Source organism: Ranitomeya imitator, chromosome 9 (genome assembly GCF_032444005.1).
Source record: "Ranitomeya imitator isolate aRanImi1 chromosome 9, aRanImi1.pri, whole genome shotgun sequence".
Classification (NCBI taxonomy): Eukaryota; Metazoa; Chordata; class Amphibia; order Anura; family Dendrobatidae; genus Ranitomeya; species Ranitomeya imitator.
Genome location: NC_091290.1, coordinates 124,839,410 through 124,865,047, shown reverse-complemented (window position 1 = coordinate 124,865,047; position 25,638 = coordinate 124,839,410). Strand labels below are relative to the sequence as shown.

Here is a 25,638-nt window from a genome sequence, read left to right as displayed (position 1 = left end):
ACTTGGAGCATCTTTAGGGTGTGTTCACACGTATACGTTTTTGGGACGTTTTTATTCAGCTTTTCTTATGCTAATTTTATCTGCGTTTTACAGTATAAGCAAAGTCTATATGTTTTCCGAAATCTCGTGCACACAACTCGTTTTTAGAGCATGTACGGTAAATTCTTTCAGCGTTTTTTCTGCTTTTCTTTTCTAACCCACTGAAAGTAATGGGTGGTGAAAAAAAAAAGCTGAAGAAATGCTGAAAAAATGCAGGTATCAGGTTTTGCTGCATTTTACCTGATGAAGTAGAATCATATTTTTTTTTTTGCACCAAACTTTATCAGCATGCACAAAGAGACAAATGTAGCATGACAAAAACGCAGGAAAAAAGCCACAAAATTGCAACAACAAAAACAAGTAAAACCTGTTTTTTTTGCGGTAAGCTTCTTACTGTCAAGAGAGCAGGTTTTGCTGCAGAAAAAAAAGCAGCAAAATTGCAACGTGGGAACATAGCCTTACTGATGTCTTTTTGGGCATCTTTTTGGGAAGGTGTGGTGCCGACGAGCATATTTTCGGTCAGAGTGTAATCTGACAAAACATCAGATCGCATTCGGGTCAACATTAGTGTACCGTATGTTCGATATTTTCCTTGGACAAAGATTGTCTGGTGAAAAACAATGCTGCATGCTCGAATTTGATCCGATATTTGGATTGCACTCAGCCATGCAAGTCAATGAGTCCATGGGAAACAATCGTACTGCACATGGCTGACATCTGAGTATGGTCCGATTTCTACGGACTGACCGAATCGAGAAGATGGAGACATTTTTTTCTCCGTCTTCTCTTCATCCGTGAAAATCAGATCACGCTCCGATCAAATTTTTATCGGAGTTTGATCAGTGTCATTTGCATAATCGGTCCGATTCTCTCACATGAAAGACTATACGGCCGTCTGCACCTGCCCTTAGTGTGATAGTTTTACATACTATATATAAAAGCGGATGAGAATGGACAAGATTCACTTCTTAAAGTTTCTCCACAGCTTTCGAAACCTGAAGCGGTTAAAAGAAGGGACAAAAGATGGAACATTTGGTGAGAAAGTCGTTTTCATTCTTTTTGGCATTTTTTTTTTAAACTGTTTCAGGGGGATTCCAGGCAGAATAAAAATTGTGTGGACACATCTTAAAGCTTGTCAGACTCATTGGTAAGTAGTTTTAATCTTTCTTTTCCAGAGAACACAGTGCAGAGATCTGTATTTCTAACCTATAAAAGGTTTCTAACAACTAAAGGTGTGAAGGGTTGCATGACATGACCCTAAGGCCACTTGACACCTCCTAGGCTTAGTTGAGCCTTGAGCATATGTCTTTCAGACATTCGTGGTCATCAGTCCGATCTTGGATCGCAGTGCGCAAACTGGTCGCGCGTCTCCCAACCTGAGAGTGACAGCATCATATATTTCTATGTGGCTGTCAAACTCGGGTCGGGAGATATGTGGCCTGTCATACCGATGATCATGGAAGTCTGAAAGAGACCTAAAAAGGAAGAGATGAAGCTCCAATTCTTTATGACCAACAAAAGCAAACTTTGGGTTACCTCATGCTTACACTCTTACTTAAGATGTAAAATATATCTAAAATAAAACATCTTGGTTGAACCTTCTTTGAGTTGGAGCTTCGAAAAGGGACATTGACCAGGAGATCATCTCATCACACAGTATGCATTGATATAATAAATAGCCAGGTGATGCAACACATATTGTGTACGTAGCCATGGAATTATTTGTTTTAACCAAAAATGATTATTACCAAAATTGTGCCAAACTTTCTGCAAAATCTGTCGATAATCCACATCTCCTGCAGCCCCATTCACATGCAACAGTAGAAATAAACTACTTATTTTGCGTGGAAAGTCCAAGTAGTGAATAACAGGTCTAAATAGATTTAATCCTGAGGTGGATCCTCTGTACTCTGGCAGCACATTTACAGTAAAATACAGCAGACATTCAAGGCTCAGACCAAAAACATTGGGTTGAAGACTTGCACAGAAAGCTGAAGTGTTCCTTGTTATGTTCATATCTCCTTTCAATATCCCATTTTGCATGTGAAAGTAAATTCAAATCTTAAGTTCTCAAGATAAGCACCGTAATTCTCCAGCAGCAAGGTGAGGAGGACCATCTATAATGTCAAGAGTATGCATGTTGTAACCACATTTGTTGTCTGCGTGAGGTTTTTTGCCATTGGACACTGAAGGTCCAAGGAAGGAAGTCTACTCTGACATTTGACCAAAAAGGCAATAGCACCTACATGAAAGCACCAAAATAGGACCATCTTTAGCCCGGATTCAGAATGTAGTAATCTACTCCGAAATCTCAGAAAGATGAGATCTCAGAAATATCTGAAATACAAAGTCCATTAGTATAGATCTCCATTTCTAAATTTTATTATTTGTTCGAAATCTCATATGGTTGGATCTGTGTCCAGTTTGTGGACCATTCACTGAAATTGAGTTTGGCTCGTGAAGAGAACGATCTGTAGATTTCGATACTGTCCACCAGAGTATCTGACACAAAAGGTTTGCAAACCAGATTTCCTCCTTTGGTAGATGTCATAGACATCCAGTTGTATCCACTGAAAACCATGAAATTTTTTTGATCATCTTGGTACTCTTGAGGAGACCAAAGCACAGGTTTCTTGGAATCAAATTTCCTAATGTCAGTGTTGAGCTTGCAGCTTGAATGCTCCTAGGAACTTTTAATCAGAGATAAATCTGATTGTCTGGAACTTATCTGTGACTTTCCAGCCGCGAGATCAAACAATATTCCATAGATGATTAACTTTAGATTGCATGAATGTCTGCTTCAGAAGACAAGTAATGGCCAATATCAGAAGGGTCATCCAGTGTCACTGTAGTGTTTCTTTCTTGTACATGACTTGCAACATTGCTTCCCATAGAACTTATGGTTGCAAACTCCATGTTGAGGGACAAGAGAGCACCAGCTGAAGTAGTCCACACATGATGGATCTTCTGCAAAGCAAGAAAATGACACATGATTATATGATCTTTTAGCTACATAATTTTAAAGAAAACTAGTAAGAACCAGTTGTTTATTAATTTAGACAGTTCCAGGGATATTAACAGAGGAACAGAAACATAGAAAGAACTAAATTTTATGTAGGCAGTGTGGCAAGTGGGACTATATTTGGATTTCGATGGGTTCATTTTAGAGATGAGCGAATCGATTTGCAGGACACTGGTCCACTTACCATTTCTTAATTTCATTACCCATGGACGGAATCCTTGCGCACCGCCTCTTACCTGCTGGCATCTCTTTTGATTAGATGCTCCGGCACGATGTTATTGCTGTGGCATAAAGCAAACACGACGTCATGCCAGGTCAACAAATCAGAAAAGGAGCAGGGAAGTCAAGAGGTAGAAGGCAGTTACCAGGCAGGGAATACTGACCTGCCCATTGGAAAAGAATCCTGCGAATTTATTCTATCATCTCTACTTGCTATGGCATCTAACATATTTGCATATGCATAAACATAACCACAAAGATTGGGGGTTTATGTTATCAAATAGAAATATGTGCATGCACTAAAAAAAAAAAAGAAAAGACAAAAATATTTAGGGAAGACATTCAATAAATAGGAGAAGACGTCATGATAGTCTGGGTTGGATGGAGTAGACTGTTAAAATGAACTTCCACAGTCAGAAAATACTTCAAAGAAGTAGTCCTATAATTTATACACATGGTAGATCATATCTGAATACCAGGAGTCATAACGTTCACTAGGATCGGGTCAACACATGTCGGGATTCCCTAACAAACAGGTAATCCCTGCATGTGTTGAGGCTGCCTATCAGGCTCAAATCATGCAACTGCAGGGACTCGAATATAATATAAGAGCACACCCGAGGTGTTATCGGAGCATGTTCAGTGATAACCAAGTGTCTTCAGCGAGCTCAAAAATATGTTTGAGTCCCCGCGGCTGTATGTCTCACGGCTGTTCGACAGCCGCAACACATGCAGACATTGGCTGTTTGTTAGGCAATCCCTGCAAAGGGTTGTGGTTGTCGAACAGCCGAGAGACATGCAAGTGCGAGGACTCGAAGATATTTTTCGAGTACGAAGAATACACTCGGCCAGCACTCGAGCATGATAGGATAACACCTTCTCCGAGTGAGCATGTTCAGTCTTCACTAATCAGAACCTAATAAAATTATTTTTTTTTCCATTTAATACCTTGGATTCCTGAAGTCGGACAGAAGTTCATGTTGCAAGCTTGGGAAGTTGTCGGCTTTTGATGAGGCAAACAACCAACCGCAGGTCTACCTTGGTGAAGACACTGGACAACTCGTATTTGCATTCCTCCGCCACATGTAACCGTACACTGATGAGAATGGACATATGTTCTGATTACATTCATTATATATACTATCTATATATATATATATATATATATATATACATATATATATATATATGTATATATATATATATATATATATAGGCATATTTTACTTTTTTTGGATACCATTTGGGCAAAAAAAACACATTTTGAAGTGAAGGTAGAGAAAATTTACCGTCTGCCATGGATATGTATTCCATACATAGAATGCATTGTAAGGTGAGTGCACGGGGCAGGGTTTGCTGTTGCATGGCTGCTCCAGGGGTATATTGGCTTTTCTGACACTACGACATCTCCTCTGAGGAACAGTGACAAGTTTGCCATGATTGTCTTGTTCTCCACACTTCAGTTCTCGTTTCTTTACACCAGGACCGCATGTGGCTGAACACTGTGCAATGAATGGAGTAAATATAATTAGTGCATAAAATATTCATTAAATTAATTCTTGATTCCTTTTTTTTGGCAAAAAAAATATGATTTCTTGTGGGAAAATATTTCGATATCTAAAAATTGTATGGATTGTTGGCAAATATTTTAGTTGTATAAAAGACTTCTTCTACATGTATCCTTCCCACATGAATCAATAACATATTGGTAGGTACAATTTTTTTATTAGGTTATCGCTTTAAAAGTTTTTTGCCACTTCATCTGAGAGCAGCATGATGTAGGGGCAGAGACCCTGATTCCAATGATGTGTCACTTACTGGGCTACTTGCTGTAGTTTTGATAAAACCACTGTTTAATCAGCAGGAGATTATCACCAGAGGACTAGTTGTCTTGTGCTATCTAGTCCTCTTGCTCTATGTAGCTCCGCCTCCACCATTGATTGGCAGCTTTCTCCTTACGCAGTGTACATAGAAAGCTGCCAATCAGTGCTGTGGGTGGGGTTAAACACAGCTCAGAATTCAGAGAACTGTTAGATCAGCAGCAGATAAAACTGTGATTTTATCAAAACTACAGCAAGCAGCCCAGTAAGTGACAAATAAATATCTCTGCCCCTACGTCATGCTACTTTCAGATGAGGGAGCAAAAACCTGGAATCAGATTCACTCTAAAGTGGTACTAAGAAGACAAAAACATTTTTAACCATAAGGGTTAATCAATTGCCTGCTTTATGACTTCTTTGGGGAGGTTTTCTGACTCCTACCGATCATGGCAACCACAGCAGGAGCATAGATCTGTGTTATAGTCTGTTTTCAGCTAAAAATTTGTCATATGTAGAGATCAGCGTACTGCTGGCAGTTCAGGTTCGTCATGTATTGACTGAGCTTTAGTCCAAAGTTTGGTTCTGGTACTTCTGGAACTTAAACCCGAACCCCATAGAAATAAATGGGGCCCAAACTTTGGAGCTGGAAAATGCATCTCTCTCCTCCACAAACTCTAAAACAAATTTCCAAGAGAAGTCCATGTTCGGAGTTCAGCACCGGAAACCAGGTGTTCGGAGTCCAGCACTGGACATCGGGTGTTCGGAGTTCAGCACTGGACACCGGGTGTTCGGATTTCAGCACTGGACACCAGTTGTTCGGAGTTCAGCACTGGACACCAGGTGTTCGGAGTTCAGCACTGGAGACCACGTGTTCAGCGTTCAGCACTGGACACCAGGTGTTCGGAGTTTAGCACTGGACACAGGTGTTCGGAGTTCAGCACTGGACACCAGGTGCTTGGAGTTCAGCACCGGACACCAGGTGTTCGGAGTTCAGCACCGGACACCAGGTGTTCGGAGTTCAGCACCGGACACCAGGTGTTCGGAGTTCAGCACCGGACACCAGGTGTTCGGAGTTCAGCACCGGACACCAGGTGTTCGGAGTTCAGCACTGGACACCAGGTGTTCGGAGTTCAACACTGGACACCAGGTGTTCGGAGTTCAACACTGGACACCAGGTGTTCGGAGTTCAGCACTGGACACCAGGTGTTCGGAGTTCAGCACCGGACACCAGATGTCCAGTACGAGCCCCAAATTTTACCATTCGAGTTCGCTCATCTCTAGTCATGGTTTGCCAACAACATGCAAAATGTATAGGGACTGGATGATTGTGCTAACAATTGTTTACATCAAATGGTCCGTCAGCACTTGTATTGGGTTTACATGGTTAGATTTCTACCCGTAACGACCACTGATCACCTATATAATAATTTTATTTGCATTCATTTATGGCCCTTTCACACAAGCTAATGCAAACTGTATGGTAACCGAATGATTGCGAATAGTCCTTTAATCTTCTGCCGAGCAGTTTCTATCCTTGCCTGGTAGTTGTGTGAAGCCATGCCTACTTAGTCTATGGGTAAGTCTTAAATATGTTTTGTCCACCTGCACACATGGCAGAAGGGAGAGGGTTCTGCTGCAGTCAGTTGTCTTACAACCACACACCAGTCCCAACCCTGTGCAGTTTGCATATTGTTAGTAGCACAACCCTTGAAAATGTGCTGCCAATAACGACTTATTTTTTATACCGTATATATAAACTTCTTAACCAACAGGTAAAGAAAAGAGTGATTTTAAAGGTCTTTAAATATGCACCAATCAATTTAAGTAGTTGATTATTGCTTTGTATGGACAGAACCAAACCCACCCTAATACAACTATGTGTTTTAATTTGATGAAGGCAGAACCCAACATATCGCTACATTGCCAAATCTCAAGAGTTTAAGATTTTTTAACTTCTCACAGGACCTATCAAAAGTATCCCGTTTTTGCCTTTAGTTTATTTGTGTTATTCCCCTGAGAATTCCAGTTTTTATTTTTTTATAAAGCCACCATAAGGTTCCAGAGATAAGGTCCTTTTTATTCAGAACAAATTTTTATTATCTTTTTCAAAGAGGCGTGGTTCATAAGATAATTATGCAGAATGCCCAAAGACACGCCCACAGAGTAACTGTGAGCTACGCCCCTGAGTAAAGATTCTACACATTTTCACTCGATAAAAATGCCCATATCTCTGGAACCGTGCGACGGATTTACAAAAAGCAAAAAAGAGATTACTCAGGAGAGCGGCTAGAATAAAAAAAGAGAAACAATTGCTCACTTTTGATCTGGTGTCTGTCTTTTTGTCAGTTTTTTGCATGATACTTATATCACTTTCGAGAAAACTAGCATCTTGAATATTTTGCCATTTTGCTACTCTCATTGGCTGCTCTTTATGGCGACAAGTGTTCTGACAAAGACCAATAAAAGTAAAACAAGATTTTCTAATGTGCTTAAAAAGATTTTATGCGGGTTACCTCAGTCCATGCAGATATCACCCACTGCAATTTGTCATTCTTCTGGCAGCGTGCTGATATACAGATCTCGGTGGACTCTGGCTTTGAGCTGGCTGAGCATAGGTTCTCTGGAAGTATTTTATGTTTCTCCGAGTTGACACTTCTGCAATAAACTTCTCGTTTCTTAATTCCCTTTCCGCAAGATCGGGAGCACTGGAATAGATGAGGAATGTAGGCTGTCAGACATTAAGATGCATAGCTAATGGACAAAGATTACGAGAACATGACATTAGCAGGGCTTACTTACACAGCATATATCAGAGGTGAACACCTTCGGTCTTCCGGATTAGTATGAAGCCAAGTCTAAATTTTTCTAAACCTAAAAACTCCCCAAATAAATCTGAGGGTGTCAGTCATCAAACAAGACAGCTTGGCAGATGGGCCTCTACTTAACGAGTGACAGCTATAAGACCTGGCTTATTACAGGACCTTGGAGACAGAAGCTTGTGCGGCTCCAGAGAACAATACTAATTCGGCTAAATTTACTGTCTAAAAATTTTTTTCTGTCGTTTGGCGCTTTTATTGGGCTGGGATGTATCCTCTGTGTTATGAATCAAGTATATGGCAACCATTAAATGAACACTAAACTTAGGAGGCATTGAAATACAATTGAACTCTGTTTGTTAATCTGCCGAATTTTCTGCATAATCTTTGTTCATTAAACAAAATTTATCAACCATCCAGAAGATACATCATGATCATTAGGGGTGAGCCCCCACAAATCCAGGAATCGGGGCTCACAAAGTCCCCATGTGTAAATGGAGCAATAGTGAGCATGTGCGACCGCTGCTCGAATGGAGATATGGTCGCACATGCTCATTACTGACCCTGTTGTCATAATCAGTGAGGATCTCAGGGGTCAGACTCCTAAAAATCATATATTCTGTAGATAGGTGACATATGTTGATTATTGTCCTGGACTCATAGACGTGTTGTGTTAACGCAAAAAGACCATTGTCCACTGTTTTCCCGGCAGTCCCTGCATACTACGTCCATGTCCCCGATGATGGAATAAAGGACTCATTTTTAAGGAAATGGTGAGTGATGCTATTCCTTTTCTCAGCACTGACAATATCTTAGTTATTGAATAATCCCTTTAAACAGAAAGTATTCTAGAAATTTTGCAGAAGACAATCTTGTGAAAAGGGTTGTCCCATCTTAAAAAGGGCCAGTCACCAGGTCAAAGGAGGCCTTCTTTTAATTTTATCTTATCCCCCGATGCTCTCCTGATTATTCTATTTTTTTTTTTATTCACTATACTTTTCCAGAGATATTAGTCTTTTTATTTAGTGTAAATTTGTATGGTCTTTATAAGAGGGAGTGGCTCACCGGATCCTCAGGGGAGTGCCTTTATGTTGCTCTGCATTACTTCCCTGTGAGTAACGCCCCCTTAAAGAGACCATAAAATGTAGCACTAAATAAAAAGGCCTATATCTCTGGGACCGTATGGTAGATTTGAAAAAAAAAAAAAGAAAATGAATACTCAGATGAACAACAGACATATAATAAGAGCAGCTTTTTAAAAACCCAATAAGTAATAATTGTTTGATAGATGCGAGTCCCTCCACTGGGATCCACATTCAGAGAACGTGACCTTGTTGCAATCTGGATTCCAAAGTTGACATCTCTTGCACATGAGTTCTAAATCTGACAAATAATCCTGCAATTTTTGTAACTCCTTTTACAAATCAGTGGAGAAAACCGCTCATGCATGGCAACCTCTCCAAAAACTGCAGTGTGTCATGGCCCTGTTCTCAAAATAGACCCCAGAGGTGTAAACCATCCCTATTAAAAAGTTATGGTACGACCTATTGCTATGGCATAAACCTTAGAAATGGGAATAACCTGTACTGTTATTACGTTCCCTATTTGTTCGTTGACTGACTGAAGATATATTCTCCTAGGTAACAGGCAAAGCTATGATATATTTTATTCTACTGTAGACAGAGCAGAGGGGAGAGGCTCCTGCTGCAGAAAGTTGTCTTACAGTCACACACAGGATAGTAGAGGATTTGGAAAATGATCGAATTTTATTTTATATCATTTTTAGCTTTAATTACAATGTGGATGAAAATAAGATCAATTAAAAAGTATAGGTTAAAAGAGGAAATTTAGAGCTTTTTTTTATTATTTTGGGTGCATTTTTTACCAATTACTACCATTTAACTAATTACTTCTCTTTACAGGACAAGTTTTTTGCACATTGCAGAATGGGTTTCTGATTGTAACTTTATTTACTAGTTAGACCCAAAAGCAAAATTTAATAAGTAAAAAGACCTTATTGGATTTTAGTGGCTATCACTAAAATGGGTTGTCCAGGATTAGAAGAACATAGCTTTTTTCTTCCAGAAGTAGCGCCACACCTGTCTACTTGTCTATATCTAATATATATAAATGATTAGAGCTGAGCTGTAATACCATAAGCAACCTGTGAACAGAAGGGGTGCTATTTGTATTCCGCTTAATGCTTAAAAACAATTCAAAGAATACGATTCAATTAACATATCTCTGGGTGATGCAATTTTTGCAAAGTTCCTTGAAATCAAAGAGTGAGAACTAATACTGAGAAGATTGGGACTGTCTATGGGCTTCTGCTATTATAGTCAATTTTTTCATCCTACCTGAGACCACGGACCGGTGCTCCATTCTGCTGGACAGTCCTGAGTGTTGCATTGTTGGGCCTGGATAGGAGTACTCACTGGGCAGTTGGAGTGTCCAACCAGTTCCTCACCCTGCATAGTCTTTTTTTGGAGGCACTGAATAGTTCTGGTCTGTTGGCCACCACCACAAGAAGCGCTGCATGGACTCCACTGACCAGCTGACCAACTGTAGGAAACCAAAAAAAAAAAGTAACAATGTTTAGGATGATAGATAGATAAATTCACTTTTCCAAGTTTCCATCATTGAAGGCTACTTACAACGCTGGGCATGGTTGGGTATTGCACAATTTTGGCTCCAGGACAGGTTTGCTCAACAATCCGCACATACTAGAGTTAACTTGAGTTCGAAGTTCTTGTAAACAGACAAATTTCACATTCATTTGACCTTAAAAATATGGAAAAAGATAATTAATACTAAATATTCAAGGGCTATGTGTACACATAGCTCTTTGAGGAGTTTTTGGAGCAAAAGCTGAACGAAAACGTTCAAAATTTCAAACCTCCTCCAAATCTTGGAGTTTGCGCTCAGTTTCTCCTCCAAAGACTCAGCAAAAAGACTCCTTCGTCTGCCTATCATCTATTCCAGAATATTGCAAACTCAAGAACTAATTGACCCCAAAAAAGTTGTCTTCAAATTTAGTTAATAAATTAATCGAAAGGGTTCTATAGCATTAGAAAAACCATGGCAACCTTCTTCCAGAAGTAGAGCCTCACATGTCTACCAGTTGTGTGTAATATTGCAGCTTAGTACTATTGACTTCAATTGAGCAGAGCTGCAATACCAAACACAAACTGTGGACTAGTGTGGTGCAGTTTCAAGGAAATAAATGACAGGAAAAAAATACAGCCTTTTTTTACTTTTTATCTCCTGTCCATTCTTGTACAACAGTGTCTGATTTTATGTACATTATTGACCAACTCTGAAAAAAAAATAATTCTTGGCAAAGGACACATTTCGAAAGTCCATCATTCTTCCCCCCAAAATGGTATTTTCTTAAAACATGAGACATTTACTCTAGTATTAAATTGGCGTAACATGTCAGCCCTTATTCCAGGTGTATAATGTAAAGCTCCTGGGCCACAGTGCAAATTTTGCAACAGCTCCTGTCTCACCTACCATGTCCCATTTGTAACCTTGGTGCCTTACAACGTGGTCGAGCTGCTGTTGAACCTCTAACCCAAGGGTGGGAAACTTTTTCTCTGCCAAGGGCCATTTGGATATTTATACCATCCTTGGGGGCCGTACAAATCGTGTGCTAACTGCGCCCACAAAGAACGTCCTGATGCTGGCACTGGTGTCACGACATAATGTTTCATTACACATGCCTCAGCAGTGAGTAGTGAACACTGCGTGCATGTGCTCACAGAACAACAAGAAATTAATGAGCAGGCAAATATCAAAATACAGCTGCCGCTACAAGCACTGCAGACCCCGGGAATCTGCACGGGGACTGGATAAAAGGTCATTGAGAGCCGTAAATGGCCCGTCAGCCTGAGGTTCCACACCCCTGCCCTATGGTATGTGGGTCTGGAACTGATTGCTACCTCTGCTCCCCCTATAGCTATTCACCCTAGTTTAGGTAGTCAAAAACATTCCATAATTAGCACTGAATAAAAAAATTGCCTTACCCCCACGACATGTGACTGAGCATTCTGTATACATAGGGACCCAGGAGAAAGTTGCTTTTTTCATAGGTGCCTCTTCATGTGCAGAAAAAGGTAATGTATATTCCCATACAAATCCACCATTCTTCCCTTGGTAAAGAACCTATAACAAAAGAAGAAGAAAATTGAAAAACTGGTTTCCTGTTTAGTCCTCACCTTAAGGTTTCATACAGATGACCGTAACTTCAGTCCAAGTGTTGCCCGTCAAAACATCGGATCACACTTGGACCAATGTTATGCTGTAGGGCCTTGCCCACGTCTGGTTTGTTCCTTGGACTGAGCGGTCCTATTAAGAAAATTGCAGCATGCGCAGTTTTTATCAGATAATTGGATGGCACTCACCCATTCATGTCTATGGGTTTGTCTAAAACATTGGACCTCACTTGGATGATAACCAAGTGCGGTCCGATTTTCTCGCACTAACAGAATGGACAAGATAGAGAAACCTTTATTTCTTTTAATTCTCCACATCCAAGAAAATTGGATCCCACTCTGATCAGAGTCTGATCAGAGTGAGATTAGTATGATCCGACTGATTTTCTTGGATGAAGAACATACGGACGTCTGCACCTGCCATAATACATATAGTTGCACTTCGAGTACCATCATAAAGAGCAGAAAAAGCACATGGAGAGGAGTCTGTTGGAAGTCTTCCTCTGACTTCTTCCCACCTAGGCTTGATTTTCCTAAACACAAATAAGGAAAGTCCTATCAATCAAATAAGGTTAGGTGAGAAAATGCCAGACAGAGACACCTAGTGGACTCTTCTTCCTGAGCCCCATCTTGTTATTCAAATTTTGTTTTCAATTGTTCGTAACGAGGAAGCCAGTCTGGATCTCATAGCGAGCATGATATGGGCAGGCTGATATTCTTGACAGGTTCAATGTAAAACATTAGTTCTGTAACTGACACCTGGACAATTTAATGACTCTGTTGCAGATTTTACATTGGAGCAGAAGCTCCAACATAGACTAGGTGAAATGAAATATGACAACTGTTATCATACGCAAGGAAACATCAAGTGTAATGTCCATTGCCAAAAGAAGAAGGTGGGAGATGTAACCTTTCTTCTAGTGGCTTGGAGAGAACGTGGTCCTGATAAGAGGTTGTGGGAGCTCAGGAGAAAGAATATAGCTCCATCTTCTTTGCAGAGAGTCATCGCAGACTTGAAGAAGAGGGGGCATAAATGGTGGGGTACTGTAAGGTTCAATGCCGGAGGTGCCTCGGCATTGTTTCCCTGCCTTCACCAAGTGGGGACACCAACATACCACCCAGGGTGCAACAGTATCCTTATGCTCTTTTTCCATCCACTGTGCACACCACACTGTCTTCCGGGGCGCGCTTTCCTTGCTCTCACAGGGACACCGTGCTCGCATAGTAAAATTGGTTCACCTGTAAGATGGCTCCCTGCCAATAGTTGGGAGGCATCTTGTATAAAAGTCACCCGCCCCAATAGGAAGGTGCCTGAGCAACCCTTATTGTTACTGTCGGACATTGCTCTGGAGTGGCACCTGGCAGCTACCTGCCGCTCAAGCCTGACCTCACCACCAGAGGCTCCAGTGAACACCAAGTTAGCTGCTTAGCTTTACCCCTCCAGGGTAAGTCCGTTCCGTGGCACAGTGGTATCACGATCCACAGGCGGGCATGACATTACATTTTTTTGTGGCTGCTTATATATCCATTTTTTACATTTTTTTAAAGGAATCAACAAAAGTACAATAATAAAACCATAAAGACTACCATAAAAAGATGGAAATGCCATCATTTATTGCCAAAAGAAACATGTTTAGGTTACCATGGTCTAAGTCCCAAGGGCATTTGTCCCTATTGTCATCTAGAATCACCAAACTATCCTTCTGTCTAGGAGCAGGATTAATGTAAACCAGGACCTCATCCAGCGACCACATGAGTAATCTGTGGCAGCTGGATGGGAGCCTTGAGAACTGTCTTTTACCTGACGGCATCTTTTTTTGATTAGCTGGCCTCGCAGGACTTCACAAGTCGACTAATCAACAGCAGAAAATAGATACCGTCAGGTGTGAGGTGTTACTCAGGGCGTCCTTCCAGCATTACTGATGTGGCCAAATGCAGGGGCGTACCTATTTTAGATGCAAGGATTGCATTTGCACTTAGTCTCTGGAGGCCCAAAAGGCCTCTTTGGTCCATAAGAAAAAACTATTACTATTAATGACCTATGATAGTTGAGGGCTCTGTTGGAGATTTTACACTGAGGTCCATGAGCTTCAAGATACACCACTGGCCAATGGACCAGATCCTACAAATCAACTGGCACCAATTCTTTCTAGGAGCTTTCTAAGGGTTGTCCTATAAATAAAATGTATAACCTCTATACAGGATACACGATAAATGTATGATCTAACTGTTGAGAACCCAATCGATCATGAAAATCATGAGGTCCCAAAATCCCTTTGTGAGGAAAGTGGTGGAAAAGCATGTGCAACCACTGCATTATTCGGGAGTCATGGTCGCAGAATCACTACCACTTCACTCAGATAAGAGACTTTTGGTCTTCCATTCTCTAGATCCATGTGGGTCTCAACAGCCAGCCCCCAAGTGTTCATGCATTCATCATATATCCAATGGATATGTAATAAATGCTGTCTATGGGAAATGTCTTGTATGATTTGTCATTTTGGGCATTCGGGAGAAATGGTACGGTACCTACAATAAAAGATGTTTATTTTTTTCCAATTGACCTCAATAACCCAGTCTGATTTTATAAATTGTTAGTATGTCATCCAGGATCCAAGGACTACTTTTTTTTTTTTTATGGACAGTGATTTTTGGTAGAGAAAAATTTATTAACTCTTGAATCACATAGTAAAATAGATCTCGACAGACTAATAAATCATTCCACTATTAATCCTCGACTGAGCCCTTAAATAATTCTATGAGAAACTAAAACTTCAAAGGAAAAAAAACTGAAAAATGTATCAACGCTGCAAATTATTATGGAAATATTTTTGGAAAATATATACACTCTGGGTCTCCCATGATAAGATGATGGCCTATATATTAACATCTCTTTCCGTACAGCTATGAATCATGGGACTCTAAATATGAAGTATCTTTTTCATTTTTTTCTATTTGTGTTGTTGCCATAAATTTGGTGTCAAACCCTTGGACGGATACCGAGTTTAGTTTCGTTCCTTCGGAAGTAATATGAATCCCATTGGTGGCTATTGAGACGGCCTAGAGGCATCGACGCTGGCCAAAAAATGAAGCGCTCGCTTCTTTTATGATCAACAAAATAGAATGCAACTTTTTAATTAACACAAGTGGGAATGCAAAAATGTGTAAGACGTTCCAGATGAATAATAAAAGGCCTTCATAAGCAATACTACGGGAAACACCATCATTGTTAACTTAGTGTTTATGTCAAGGTCAATAACGTTGGATTTAATGGCTTGTAGTTGCCACTTTTTGCTGCCTCCAGATAAGTTTTGTTTTCTTTTGAGTCACTTTTTTTTGTTAGAGAAGAATAATTCTGAGCACACCCTTTACTTTGGTTAATTATTTTACAGAGAGAATGATCTGGGGAAATTTTGCTGATAGATGCTTTCGTAACGGCATATTAAAAAACATTGGCCCAGTACACCCTCAACACAAAGGTCATTATCATACAAGTTAACTAGGTCTAGATATTTTACTTTATTGTTTTCCATACTTTTATCTATAGATATTCTATTAGTATTAGATATTCCAACTTATTCTGCGATGTATTAATAAGTGCAGTACCCGGCGTGATCTTTAGGTGGCACAAAGAGTTCAAAAATAGGTGGCTCAGAGAGTTCAAAAACAGTTAAAAAAAAAAGTTTCAAGGCACTGTCCATCTTTTGGGACTTTTTTTAATGTAAAGGATTAAATCTATTAGTAGGATCAAGCCTCCTAAGCCGTCAATTTATTTGTATTTATTTATTTTACTCATTTATATAACGCCATTATTTCCACAGTGTTTTAGCTACATTATCAGGGTCAGTAAAGGCGGTCGTATTGGAGCGCTGAAGAGGCAGCCCAAAGAACAAGCGGGTTGTCGATCACCACCGCAGCTCCAGCCGAACACCTCCGAGGGAGGACTAAAGCAGGATCAAATAGTGGAAATCGGTCACAGGAGCGCTGAAGGAAACTCTGACACCAGGTAAAGTGGCTATAACATAGTGGCTATGTTATACCTGTATAAAATGAGACAGACAGAAGAGCAAGAGCAGAGAGACAAAGACACCCCCCTATTTCCTGTCATCTGTTTTAGTGTCTTTGCTGCTTCCGATGGATTACAATTAACAACAGGTAGTTGAAGGCAAGTTAGACCAAAACAAAGCCACCTAGTGGCCCAAACCTTTGTGGGGTTAGAAAACATAATTTTTATGTAAAGAGATTTTCAGATTTTCTATTTAGCACTTAAATCTTCTGAATAAGATCGAGCTGTCCGAGCCCTCCTCCAGATGGAAGACAACTGTCTCTCTAGTGCCAACTATTGAGAATAATGACCCTTCAAGTCAATGTCCAACCCTTTAATGAGCCTTGCAACATGACAAAGGATATTTGCCAAATCAAAGTCTCCACAAAGAGCATGACCCCATCTACATACATCTGTTTTAGAGGGTCTTTATATCAGGACTTATCGTCTATTTGCTGTAAGCTTGAGCTTTGATATCAATCAAACCACGCATTGTCTCAACAGCCAAATCCATGACTCAGATCTTCAACATCCACGGGTCACTGGGAAAGCATTTCCAAGCGTATAGTGTGCTGACCTCAAATTAATAGTTGGGATCACTTAGCGGAATTAATGCTCGGTATATTTTGGTCTGCACTCGTGCCGATAAACTTAGCTCAAAGTTGGGTTTTTAAGTATTTTGGATGAATAGTATTCTCATAATTTAACTTAACATAGCGCACTTTTACGATAGACCAAAGGCTTACTTACTCTTGCATAATATCTTGAAAGGGGTTGTCCCATGAATAATGAATAAATTATCATTTCTCTGTCATGTTATATGAAATGTAGCAACTCTTCAAATTCTATCTTTATTTTATTTTACTGTGTCTTTCTATTGTTACATATTTGTTAAGAAGCTACTTATTTTATATGAATGACTTTATGTTTATGTTTGACTATATTAACACAATAAAAATATTTTTAGAAAAGCCATATTCTTTTTTTTTTCCTGTGGTAGAACTATGTATAAGCTTGTTTTGGGGGGACGGGATGTAGCTGTTATTGTTTTTTGCTTTATATTTGTTTTTATATCACATTTTATTCATTTTTGGAAGGAGGGAGGATCACAAAGCAGCTATTCTGAAATGCTTTAGCCAGATCTGATAAGCCACAAGAATATTAAGGAACCAGAAAATTATACTAAAATAAATTTCTTACTTCCAAAACCAGAGTTTCATTGGTCGGTCCCGCTGCATAAAGACTTTCGGGTTGCTGTGTTGATCTTTGATAATGGAAAGTGGTCCCGGCAAATGGGAACTTTCCAGGCCAATCAATGGTCCATTCCCCAGTCAAATAGTACTTTCCATTAAGGTTTCTCACAGCGATGTAACTGGTGGAATACTGAAGTTCTCGGAAATGAATACTTCTCGCGCCAACCGGCACAGTGACAACGGTATAGTATTCTGTTCAGGAAGAAAGAACAGAGAGGAGTCTTCAATTGTAATCGTGAGCAGAAGTAGCGAGATTAGTCACAGGTTTTATTTATAGGTTTCAGAAGACTGTCCGGGATTACAAATATGGCCATCATATCTATCGATGTATCTATCATTCTTACTCAGGTGCCAAGTGATAGTCCTCAGTGTGGTGCCACCTGATACCCATTTGCGTATGCCCTTTTATCCAAGCCTTAGTAACACTATAACCTCCTTAGACTCATTGAAGGGGGTTGTTGATGGATATGGGGCACTCGAGTCATCGGTCGGAAGCTACTTCTCTGGATCACTAGAAGATCTTACCGTTAGTTTTGTGATGGTTCAGATACTGCCCTTTGTAAAACTTGCATGTAGAATTATCACCTTTACAGACTCCGCAGGCATCCAAAGCTGCTTTTGATCCAAGAACATAATCACACCCTACAAGCTGGCACCGGAATTTACAGAAATGAAATGTGCGTTAGGAGACTGTGAGTGTCGGAACGCATCATATCACAGGATGCAGGCAGATCATTTCTTCATGCTGTCACCGAGCCAAAGTGAAATTAAAATCCATTCACTTTCCTGCACAGTACATTTAGTTAGATGATATTTTACTCCACAACAGATAATAGAAATCTCAATGCAACCAATTAATTAAGTGCTTAGTTAAAGGTTGTTCTGCGGTTAATAGGAATTACACATCATTTATTCTGACATTTTACGGTAGTTTTATGTTTCAGAGTCAGTTAAAATTGCTGTTTTGTGCAATTGGTATTGCATGGGTAAGTATACCTAGCAATTTCAACAAAACCAACCATAGGGATTTTATATATATGGATACAATAGAAGCAAATTAAATTTTACCAAATGTCTTATTAGTAGCAGGTAGGATAAAATTTCAGCGAGCTCAAATTGCTATCTTATCAAGAAGACATTTTGTAGTCAATGCAGTGGTCAACTTTTCTCAATGAGTCCAACTTTTAAAAAAACTTCCTGTGATCAGCATTTATTATTGGAGCACCAGATGATCAGTCACTTCTCTACAGTAAAAATGTATCAGTACATGGCAGCAAACATGAGCAAATTGTTTCTCAACTGTTTGAATTCCTTATGAATTAAAAAAAAATTCAACCTCAATAGAATTCAAAATTTTCGGGATTTTATGTGCACAAACCCAGCAAAATGGTGGCCAACCAGAGATCATTTTGCTTGATTCTTTTGAAGGCAAGGAAGGTGTTAAATCCTAAATGAAAAAACTGTCTTAAGAACACCTCTAACCTGTGATAACCACTGCAGTCTCCTCTTCTGATCAGCCTTCTCTTTAGAACGGTCTTTGGTTTGAGTTTTCTGGCACTGACTAGTCCTCACATAGTCATGTGTGCTTCCACATGCAATCAAGTGGTCGTTAATGCATGGCATTGACGTCAAAGATATGTGCCATACCTGATACGATTGCATGGTGGAACACACTTGACCACTTGAGGACTAGTCAACAATGAAAGACCCAAGGACTGAAGAAGGATCTGAAGGACCAAGAAAAACTGTTGCAGCAAAACAGTTGAGGGGCAAGCGTTGGATGATTATAATTTTTTTTAATTTTATAACCCCTTCCCTGCCCTCAGTTTATTATGCTTTGGGGTCCAGAAAGAGTCTTTTTGGGGCCGATATGAATTTTAGGAGGGTCAATTCAAATCTTCTAACCTAGTCAAGGAAATCTGACTAAATGAATTTTGGAAGATTCGCTCATGTTCGACACGCCAACTATGCAGATTAAAGTCTGGTCAAATAATTCCAGGTGAAAGAGCTGCTTTAATAGAGTGGATTCAAAGTAAAGTCAACATGTCAAAATGCGTTCATGAGACAATCCCTTTAACTCTGGCAAATCTTAGATGACTCAGGAGGACCAGAGAAATCATATAGCAGGGAATTTACTTAGATGATCTATCAGAATTAAACTGATTACTCTATATAGTCCTGAAATCCATCCTTAAGGTACCAATATCATACCAAGTGTACCATTTTGCTAAGCCAACTTTCCACATACGTAAGTTAAAGGGGTTAAAGAAGCCATGCCTATCCTTGGAATCCACCATCTGCTCCAGCATTGCCATTCAGATGGTCTCCTTACCACCAATCACCTGAGTATCCAGCCTATTAGTGGCCTCAATAGTCAGGTCACTGGTCATTGTGATGTCTTCACTTCTGGTCCAGCAAGGAGAACATCGTAGTAGCAGTGCTGGAATGAGGATCAGATTCTGGGCTTAAGTGTAACTTTCTTAATACTTTTATAAGAAGTAATGGGTAAATTTTTAATAAAGAGGAGAAGAACCCTTTAAAACATACAAATCTAAGTAAAAATACACAATAAAGAAAATGTCTAACTTGGTCACCCTCTTAAGCTCAAGCTGCTAAAATCCATGCCTTAGTAGAGGTCTCCAGAGATGACAATTGAATATCTTTAGTTAATGAAGCTATTTAGTTAAAGACCCATTAACAATAGCCGATTCGACTCATTAATGAGGGTCGATCAACCAAATATGTCAAATTCTTCAAACAAGCCAACAAAACTGTAGGGAGAAGATTAATATTTAATATCATCCTGCTGTCATCAAAGGTTTCATCAGAGCAACCCATGATCAGACAAAATTGGTGCCAATACGCCTTAGAGTTAATAACTAATAGCAGCATTAATCAGACACTGGTTGTGCTGTTGCAGTTGTGTGTTTTTTTACTTAGAAATGTTGTGGCCTTTCAGAGAAAACATACTTTTAAAACCCATCACTGGACTATGTGTCTTGAATGACTAGTCTCAATACAACACACTGGCAACTTGTTTTTTACTCCCCTAGATTGACAGGTATCTACTGATGTACAAGACCTAAAATTCTAAGAAAACTAGGCATGGAGAAGTTGTCATGGACTTTTCTTGGGGCTAGTCATCCAAGACACATAGTCCCAATAAATTATACATGATTGCAATAACGCCACTAATGTCTGATTTATGCTGCCAGTGGTTCAGGCAGCATGAATCTCCTGTCAAATTCACTTTATTGGGAAATCCTCCTCTTGTAAGATGGGAAAAAGTTTAATTAAAACCAGATGACCAAAGACAAAAGTTCCTCAAACAGTCAGATCAGCCAAGTGTATCTCGAATTGTGAAAAAAAATGGTAATTTATTAAAAAAGGCTTTACCTCGCAACTACCATCAATACAGATGTCGAGTCCGTTGGCAGAGCATGGAGTACCATCCTTTACTTTGTTGGACAGTGCAAAGAAAAAGTCAAAATCTTCAGCCGTACAGTACAACTTGCAGATATTCTCCTCTGGAACACACAGAAGAGGTTTACGTGAGTAATTCTGTCTATTGCCTTGAGTCATACAAGTTATAAATCAGTGGTGATAATTCTCTAGGATCCAGTACTCATTAGACGATATTTCTAATATGTCGCGCCTGTAATGATAATGGCAACATTTATTATACTTTTGGGATTAGATGACACAATAGATAGGGGGGGGGGGGCTGAGAAACCTCAGGCAAGTTCAACACAGCCTGTCTGATATGTTATATTAATTGTTTTTGGATTTTTACTAAACTTAAGATGGTGGACCATAGATGAGATACTAGAAGGCTTCAATGGACACTTACAGCTATTTTGCTACCACTGGGAAAGAAAAGAAAAATAATGCCTCAATACTTTCTGACAACTTGATCTCATTTGAATAATAATGTGATAGATAGAAAATCTGCCAATTATTTTATTAAAAATGTATGTTGTCTTTTTAACTCCGAAAAAAAGACTCCAATGTGTTGGCCATAAGGAGTCTCATATCTGTCTAATTTTCTGCCTGTTGTCAAGCGTAATCATCTTCTAAAGCAAAGACATTGAGATTAATTACTGGAAGTGGAGTTAGTGCTCTGTCTCTCTACAGCAGTGTTCCCCAACTCCAGTCCTCAAGAGCCACCAACATGTCATGTTTTCAGGATTTCCTTAGTAGTTCACAGGTGATGGAATTATTGCATGTGAAGGTGATGCAATTATCACCTGGGCAATACTAAGGAAATCCTGAAAACATGACCTGTTGGTGGCTCTTGAGGACTTGAGTTGGGGGACATTGCTCTACAGGAAGAGGGGGCGAGTCTTTGGCTCTCTATTGGAAGAGGTCGCCATTCTTTAGCCCTCTATAAGTAGAGGGGGCGGGTCCTTAGCTCTCTATTGGAAGATGGGGCAGATCTTTGGCTCTCTATTGGAAGAGAAGGTGGATCTTTGTCGCTCTATAGGAAGAGGGGGCGGGTATTTGTCTCCCTATAACAAGAGAGGGCAGGTCTTTTTCTGGATACAGAAAGAGGAAAGGTTTTTGTCTCTCTACAGGAAGAAGCGGAATGGGTCTTTGTCTCTCTACAGGAAGGGGAAACATGTCTTTGTCTCTCGTCAGGTAGCGGAGGAAGGTTTTTATCTCTCTAGAGGAAGAGGGGCTCATCCTTGTCTCTCTACAGTAAGTGAAGGCATATTCTTGTCTTCTTATAGGATATGCTGGAGACTCTTTGTTTTTATGCTTTTGATTTTCTGTTTGTCAAGATTCATACAAGTATAGCAGAGTTTGGGGTAGGAAAGCCATTGGACAATGCTAGGAGCAAGTCATGTTCGGGGGTGAGGGAAAGGATGTGCCAATTCCTATAGTACTATCCGAATGATATGAAACAAAAACAACATACCACCTAAGAGTTGAAGGCAAACTAAAGAAAATGAGAATTGGGACAGTTTATAATTAGTGATGAGCGAGTATACTCATTGCTCGGGTTTTCCCGCGCACGCTCAGGTGGGCTCCGAGTATTTGTGACTGCTCAGAGATTTAGTTTTCATTGACGCAGCTGAATGATTTACAGCTACTAGCCAGCATGAGCACATGTGGGTATTGCCTGGTTGCTAGGTTGCCATGTATTCAACTGGCTAACAGCTGTAAATCATTCAGCTGCGGTGATGAAAAATAAATCTCCAAGCACTTACAAATACTCGGAGAACTTCCGAGCGTGCTCGGGAAAACCCCAGCAACAAGTATACTCGGTCATCACTATTTATAATGTTTTGCGTGCTAAAATCAGTTTTAACTTGTGCTGAGGGATGATAGAAGCAGGATTATACTTTCCTACATTTTTTGTGAAAAGACAGTCACGCTTTAAGAGCTTAAATGAGAAATTTACTACATAGACTCAAATTTACCATCATGTTTTATTGTCAATTTAATAAAAACCCCAAGCAAAGTTTTTCGTTCTACACCCCTCACCTTCCACTTTTGTGTAGGGCTTCCACTTGTAGAACCACCCTCGGAATGGCTTGCTGTTGTATTCAGCACACTGTTGTGCTCGGAAGTCTGGAGTGTTTGGGGGACAAACCTGTGTGTTACAAATCTGATAAATACGGCTGGATCCCTGGCAGTATTTCCCTCCATGCTGAGGCCTAAAATAATAAAAAAAAAAGTGGTGTTATTAAATTATTTCCCAATTGATTGGTGTGTTTAGCCTAACAATTTAACCGGATCAAGAAAAATCTGGTGTCTTACACTGGATTACTACAGAACCTCTCCTGATACTTCACTCCGGCACCACAATCTCTTGAACACTGCGACCAGTCTGACCAATCTGACCATCCTCCGTTAACTGGTCTTGGACCATTGTCTCCAAATCTCACGCACTGTCCTCTTCGACACCACTAAGTTGGGTCAAGTGTAAAGAATTATTTTATTATTGCCCACGAAACATTTAGTAGCATTACGGATAATATTACAGAACAGCCTTATTTCAAAGCCACTTTCTATTATAACGAAACATCTTACCATATTTAGACCGCAGACTGTACCCTCTGCTGCTGGCATGAACTTTGTCTCACACCTGTGTCCAGATTTGTGGCACCATAGAGACTTGCAAATATCCTAAAGCAAAAAGTAATATATGTGATATGCTGTTCCATTCCTCAAGGTATCATAAATGTAGGTGAGAAAATATCCAACCACTATTCCTTACAAGTTAACGACAATTACTCTCAGCTCCAGTGCCAACGCTCTGGTGGACCTAACTAGTGCTCTGGAGGTCCATACTGGTCTGTGTGTACTTCCCTGCTGTGATGATGTCACTTACGTTCATATAACTTCTACAGCCAATCACTTGCCTCGGTGATGTCATGACGTACATGCCATTATCACCGCAGTGATTGGCTGTGGAGGTCTTATACATGTTCGGCATTGCCACAGGGAAGTAAACAAAGACCGGTGGGAGACCACCGGTGTGTTAGAACTGAAGCCTGCTGTTATTTATTTTTTTAGAACATTGTACAAACTTTTTAAAGCTCATTGGCTCACTACTGACCCACATAGTGTTGATAGACTTAAAGGTGTTGTCTGGTTCTTAGGCTACAAGCAAAGTGCATAATAGTGTTAAACTCTCTCCTTTGAGCGCCGCAGCCATCAAGTTGGCAGCTGCTACATCTGTATCACTTGTGTTTTTTTCCAGGCCTTGTACTAAACAGCAAGGAGTAAAAGACTAATGGGCCGGAAATAGAGTTGGTAGAAATCAATTTGCACTTCTCACTCCATCAACCACAAGAGTAATCTGTGTCCGGCCCATAGGGCAGAAGCCATGAGAACCATCTCTTACCCTATGGCATCCGCAATTCTTCTTTTGATAAGCCGGCCTAAAGCGATGTCATGTGTACATCATGGCAAAAAAATTCCATCACACAAGCCGGTTAAGCAAAAGAAGAAGTAAGAGGCTTTTCCTATTGCTCCTTTCCAGCAGCTAGAGATCACTGTTGTGGCTGCTAGACTGGGTCAAATGGGTTCGCACTAACTCTATCCACTAAACAACATTCTTGTACCCATTTTAAAGGCTGGGCACAGAAAAAATGTAATGGCACCATCAGAGGTTCCTGTCTGAAGCCTCTTTTTTGGAAATTCAAATGGAACACTCAATGGAAGAGGTAAAATCCAATGCAACTGGCCTCTAAGATGGAAGCATAAGTAAAAAAAACAAAATTAGAATTGATGCTGATACGTATTATATATAGTTTTTAGCCCCTTCTCAATTCATTTGGAGAGAAATCATTGACACGGACAATCTAATGCATCAGCAGGCCAATTTTTTTTTTCCAAATGACCATAGGGTTTCCTGAATTATATGAAAATCCTATTAGTAATGCAGAACAGACCTGGCTATAGGAAAGACGTGATAAGAGGTGACATACCTTTACAAAACTCAGGCTACATTGCTTTGCTTTTGGTCCAAATTGCCATTTACATTGAGTGTCAGCATCGTAGATCTGTCCGGGCAGCTTCTCAGGATACTGGAACTGTCCTAATTGCTTTGGCTCATCAACAAGACAGGAGGATTGAGCTGTGCTGTGATGGAATTCAGTGTGAATGATTTCCTCATAGACATGGGTAACCGGTTTACATTCGGTTGAGTCATGCTTTATCAAATGACAATTTAGTGAAATTGATCCAATTTTAACCAAAGCAGATGGGATTGCAATAAAAAATTCTGCATCACTAAGACTTTAACTACATTTACTGTGCTGCTAACATCCAAATGAATGTGAATTTATTTACTGTTACTGCAGAACATGTCAGAAATATACAGAGAATATGATATTTTATATTAAAAATTGGTCAAAAATGAAAACATGGCCAAGTATGTTCTTAGAACTAAAGATCATGGATTAAGGTTATTACTATTATTCCAGCCATTATCATTTATCAATCATCTACAGGGTCAGTTGGGGTCTGATCATCATGAAACCCAATTATCTATAGAACTATATGTCCAAATGAGAAGATATTTAAAGAGAACCTTTCAGTGGAATTTTCACATTTAAACTGAGTGCTTCCTCCAATTTCCGCTGGTCTACTAATTCTAGAACAGTTTTACTTTTTCTCCTGTACCTCTCCATTCCAAAGTTATGCCCCTCGGAAATAATGGTGCAGATTTTCACTTTGACAAACTGGGTGTGTAGCAC

General features: G+C 39.9%; 1 protein-coding gene across 1 annotated transcript in view; it reads right to left on the bottom strand.

Moving 5' to 3' along the window:
- Nucleotides 1-283: 283 nt before the first annotated feature.
- The window catches only part of ADAMTS18 (ADAM metallopeptidase with thrombospondin type 1 motif 18), a 119,765-nt gene continuing 94,410 nt past the window's right edge, over nt 284-25,638 (bottom strand). The window contains exons 11-24 of the mRNA XM_069738850.1: nt 24,868-25,021; nt 23,465-23,560; nt 23,192-23,340; nt 22,916-23,088; nt 20,825-20,955; nt 17,954-18,077; nt 17,376-17,620; nt 11,942-12,080; nt 10,571-10,697; nt 10,274-10,478; nt 7,614-7,805; nt 4,570-4,782; nt 4,229-4,376; nt 284-3,006 (exon numbers count right to left, since the gene is read on the bottom strand). Coding sequence (XP_069594951.1) covers nt 2,873-3,006; nt 4,229-4,376; nt 4,570-4,782; nt 7,614-7,805; nt 10,274-10,478; nt 10,571-10,697; nt 11,942-12,080; nt 17,376-17,620; nt 17,954-18,077; nt 20,825-20,955; nt 22,916-23,088; nt 23,192-23,340; nt 23,465-23,560; nt 24,868-25,021 — 2,230 coding nt within the window. The 3' untranslated portion in view covers nt 284-2,872. The remainder of the gene's footprint in view (nt 3,007-4,228; nt 4,377-4,569; nt 4,783-7,613; nt 7,806-10,273; nt 10,479-10,570; nt 10,698-11,941; nt 12,081-17,375; nt 17,621-17,953; nt 18,078-20,824; nt 20,956-22,915; nt 23,089-23,191; nt 23,341-23,464; nt 23,561-24,867; nt 25,022-25,638) is intronic.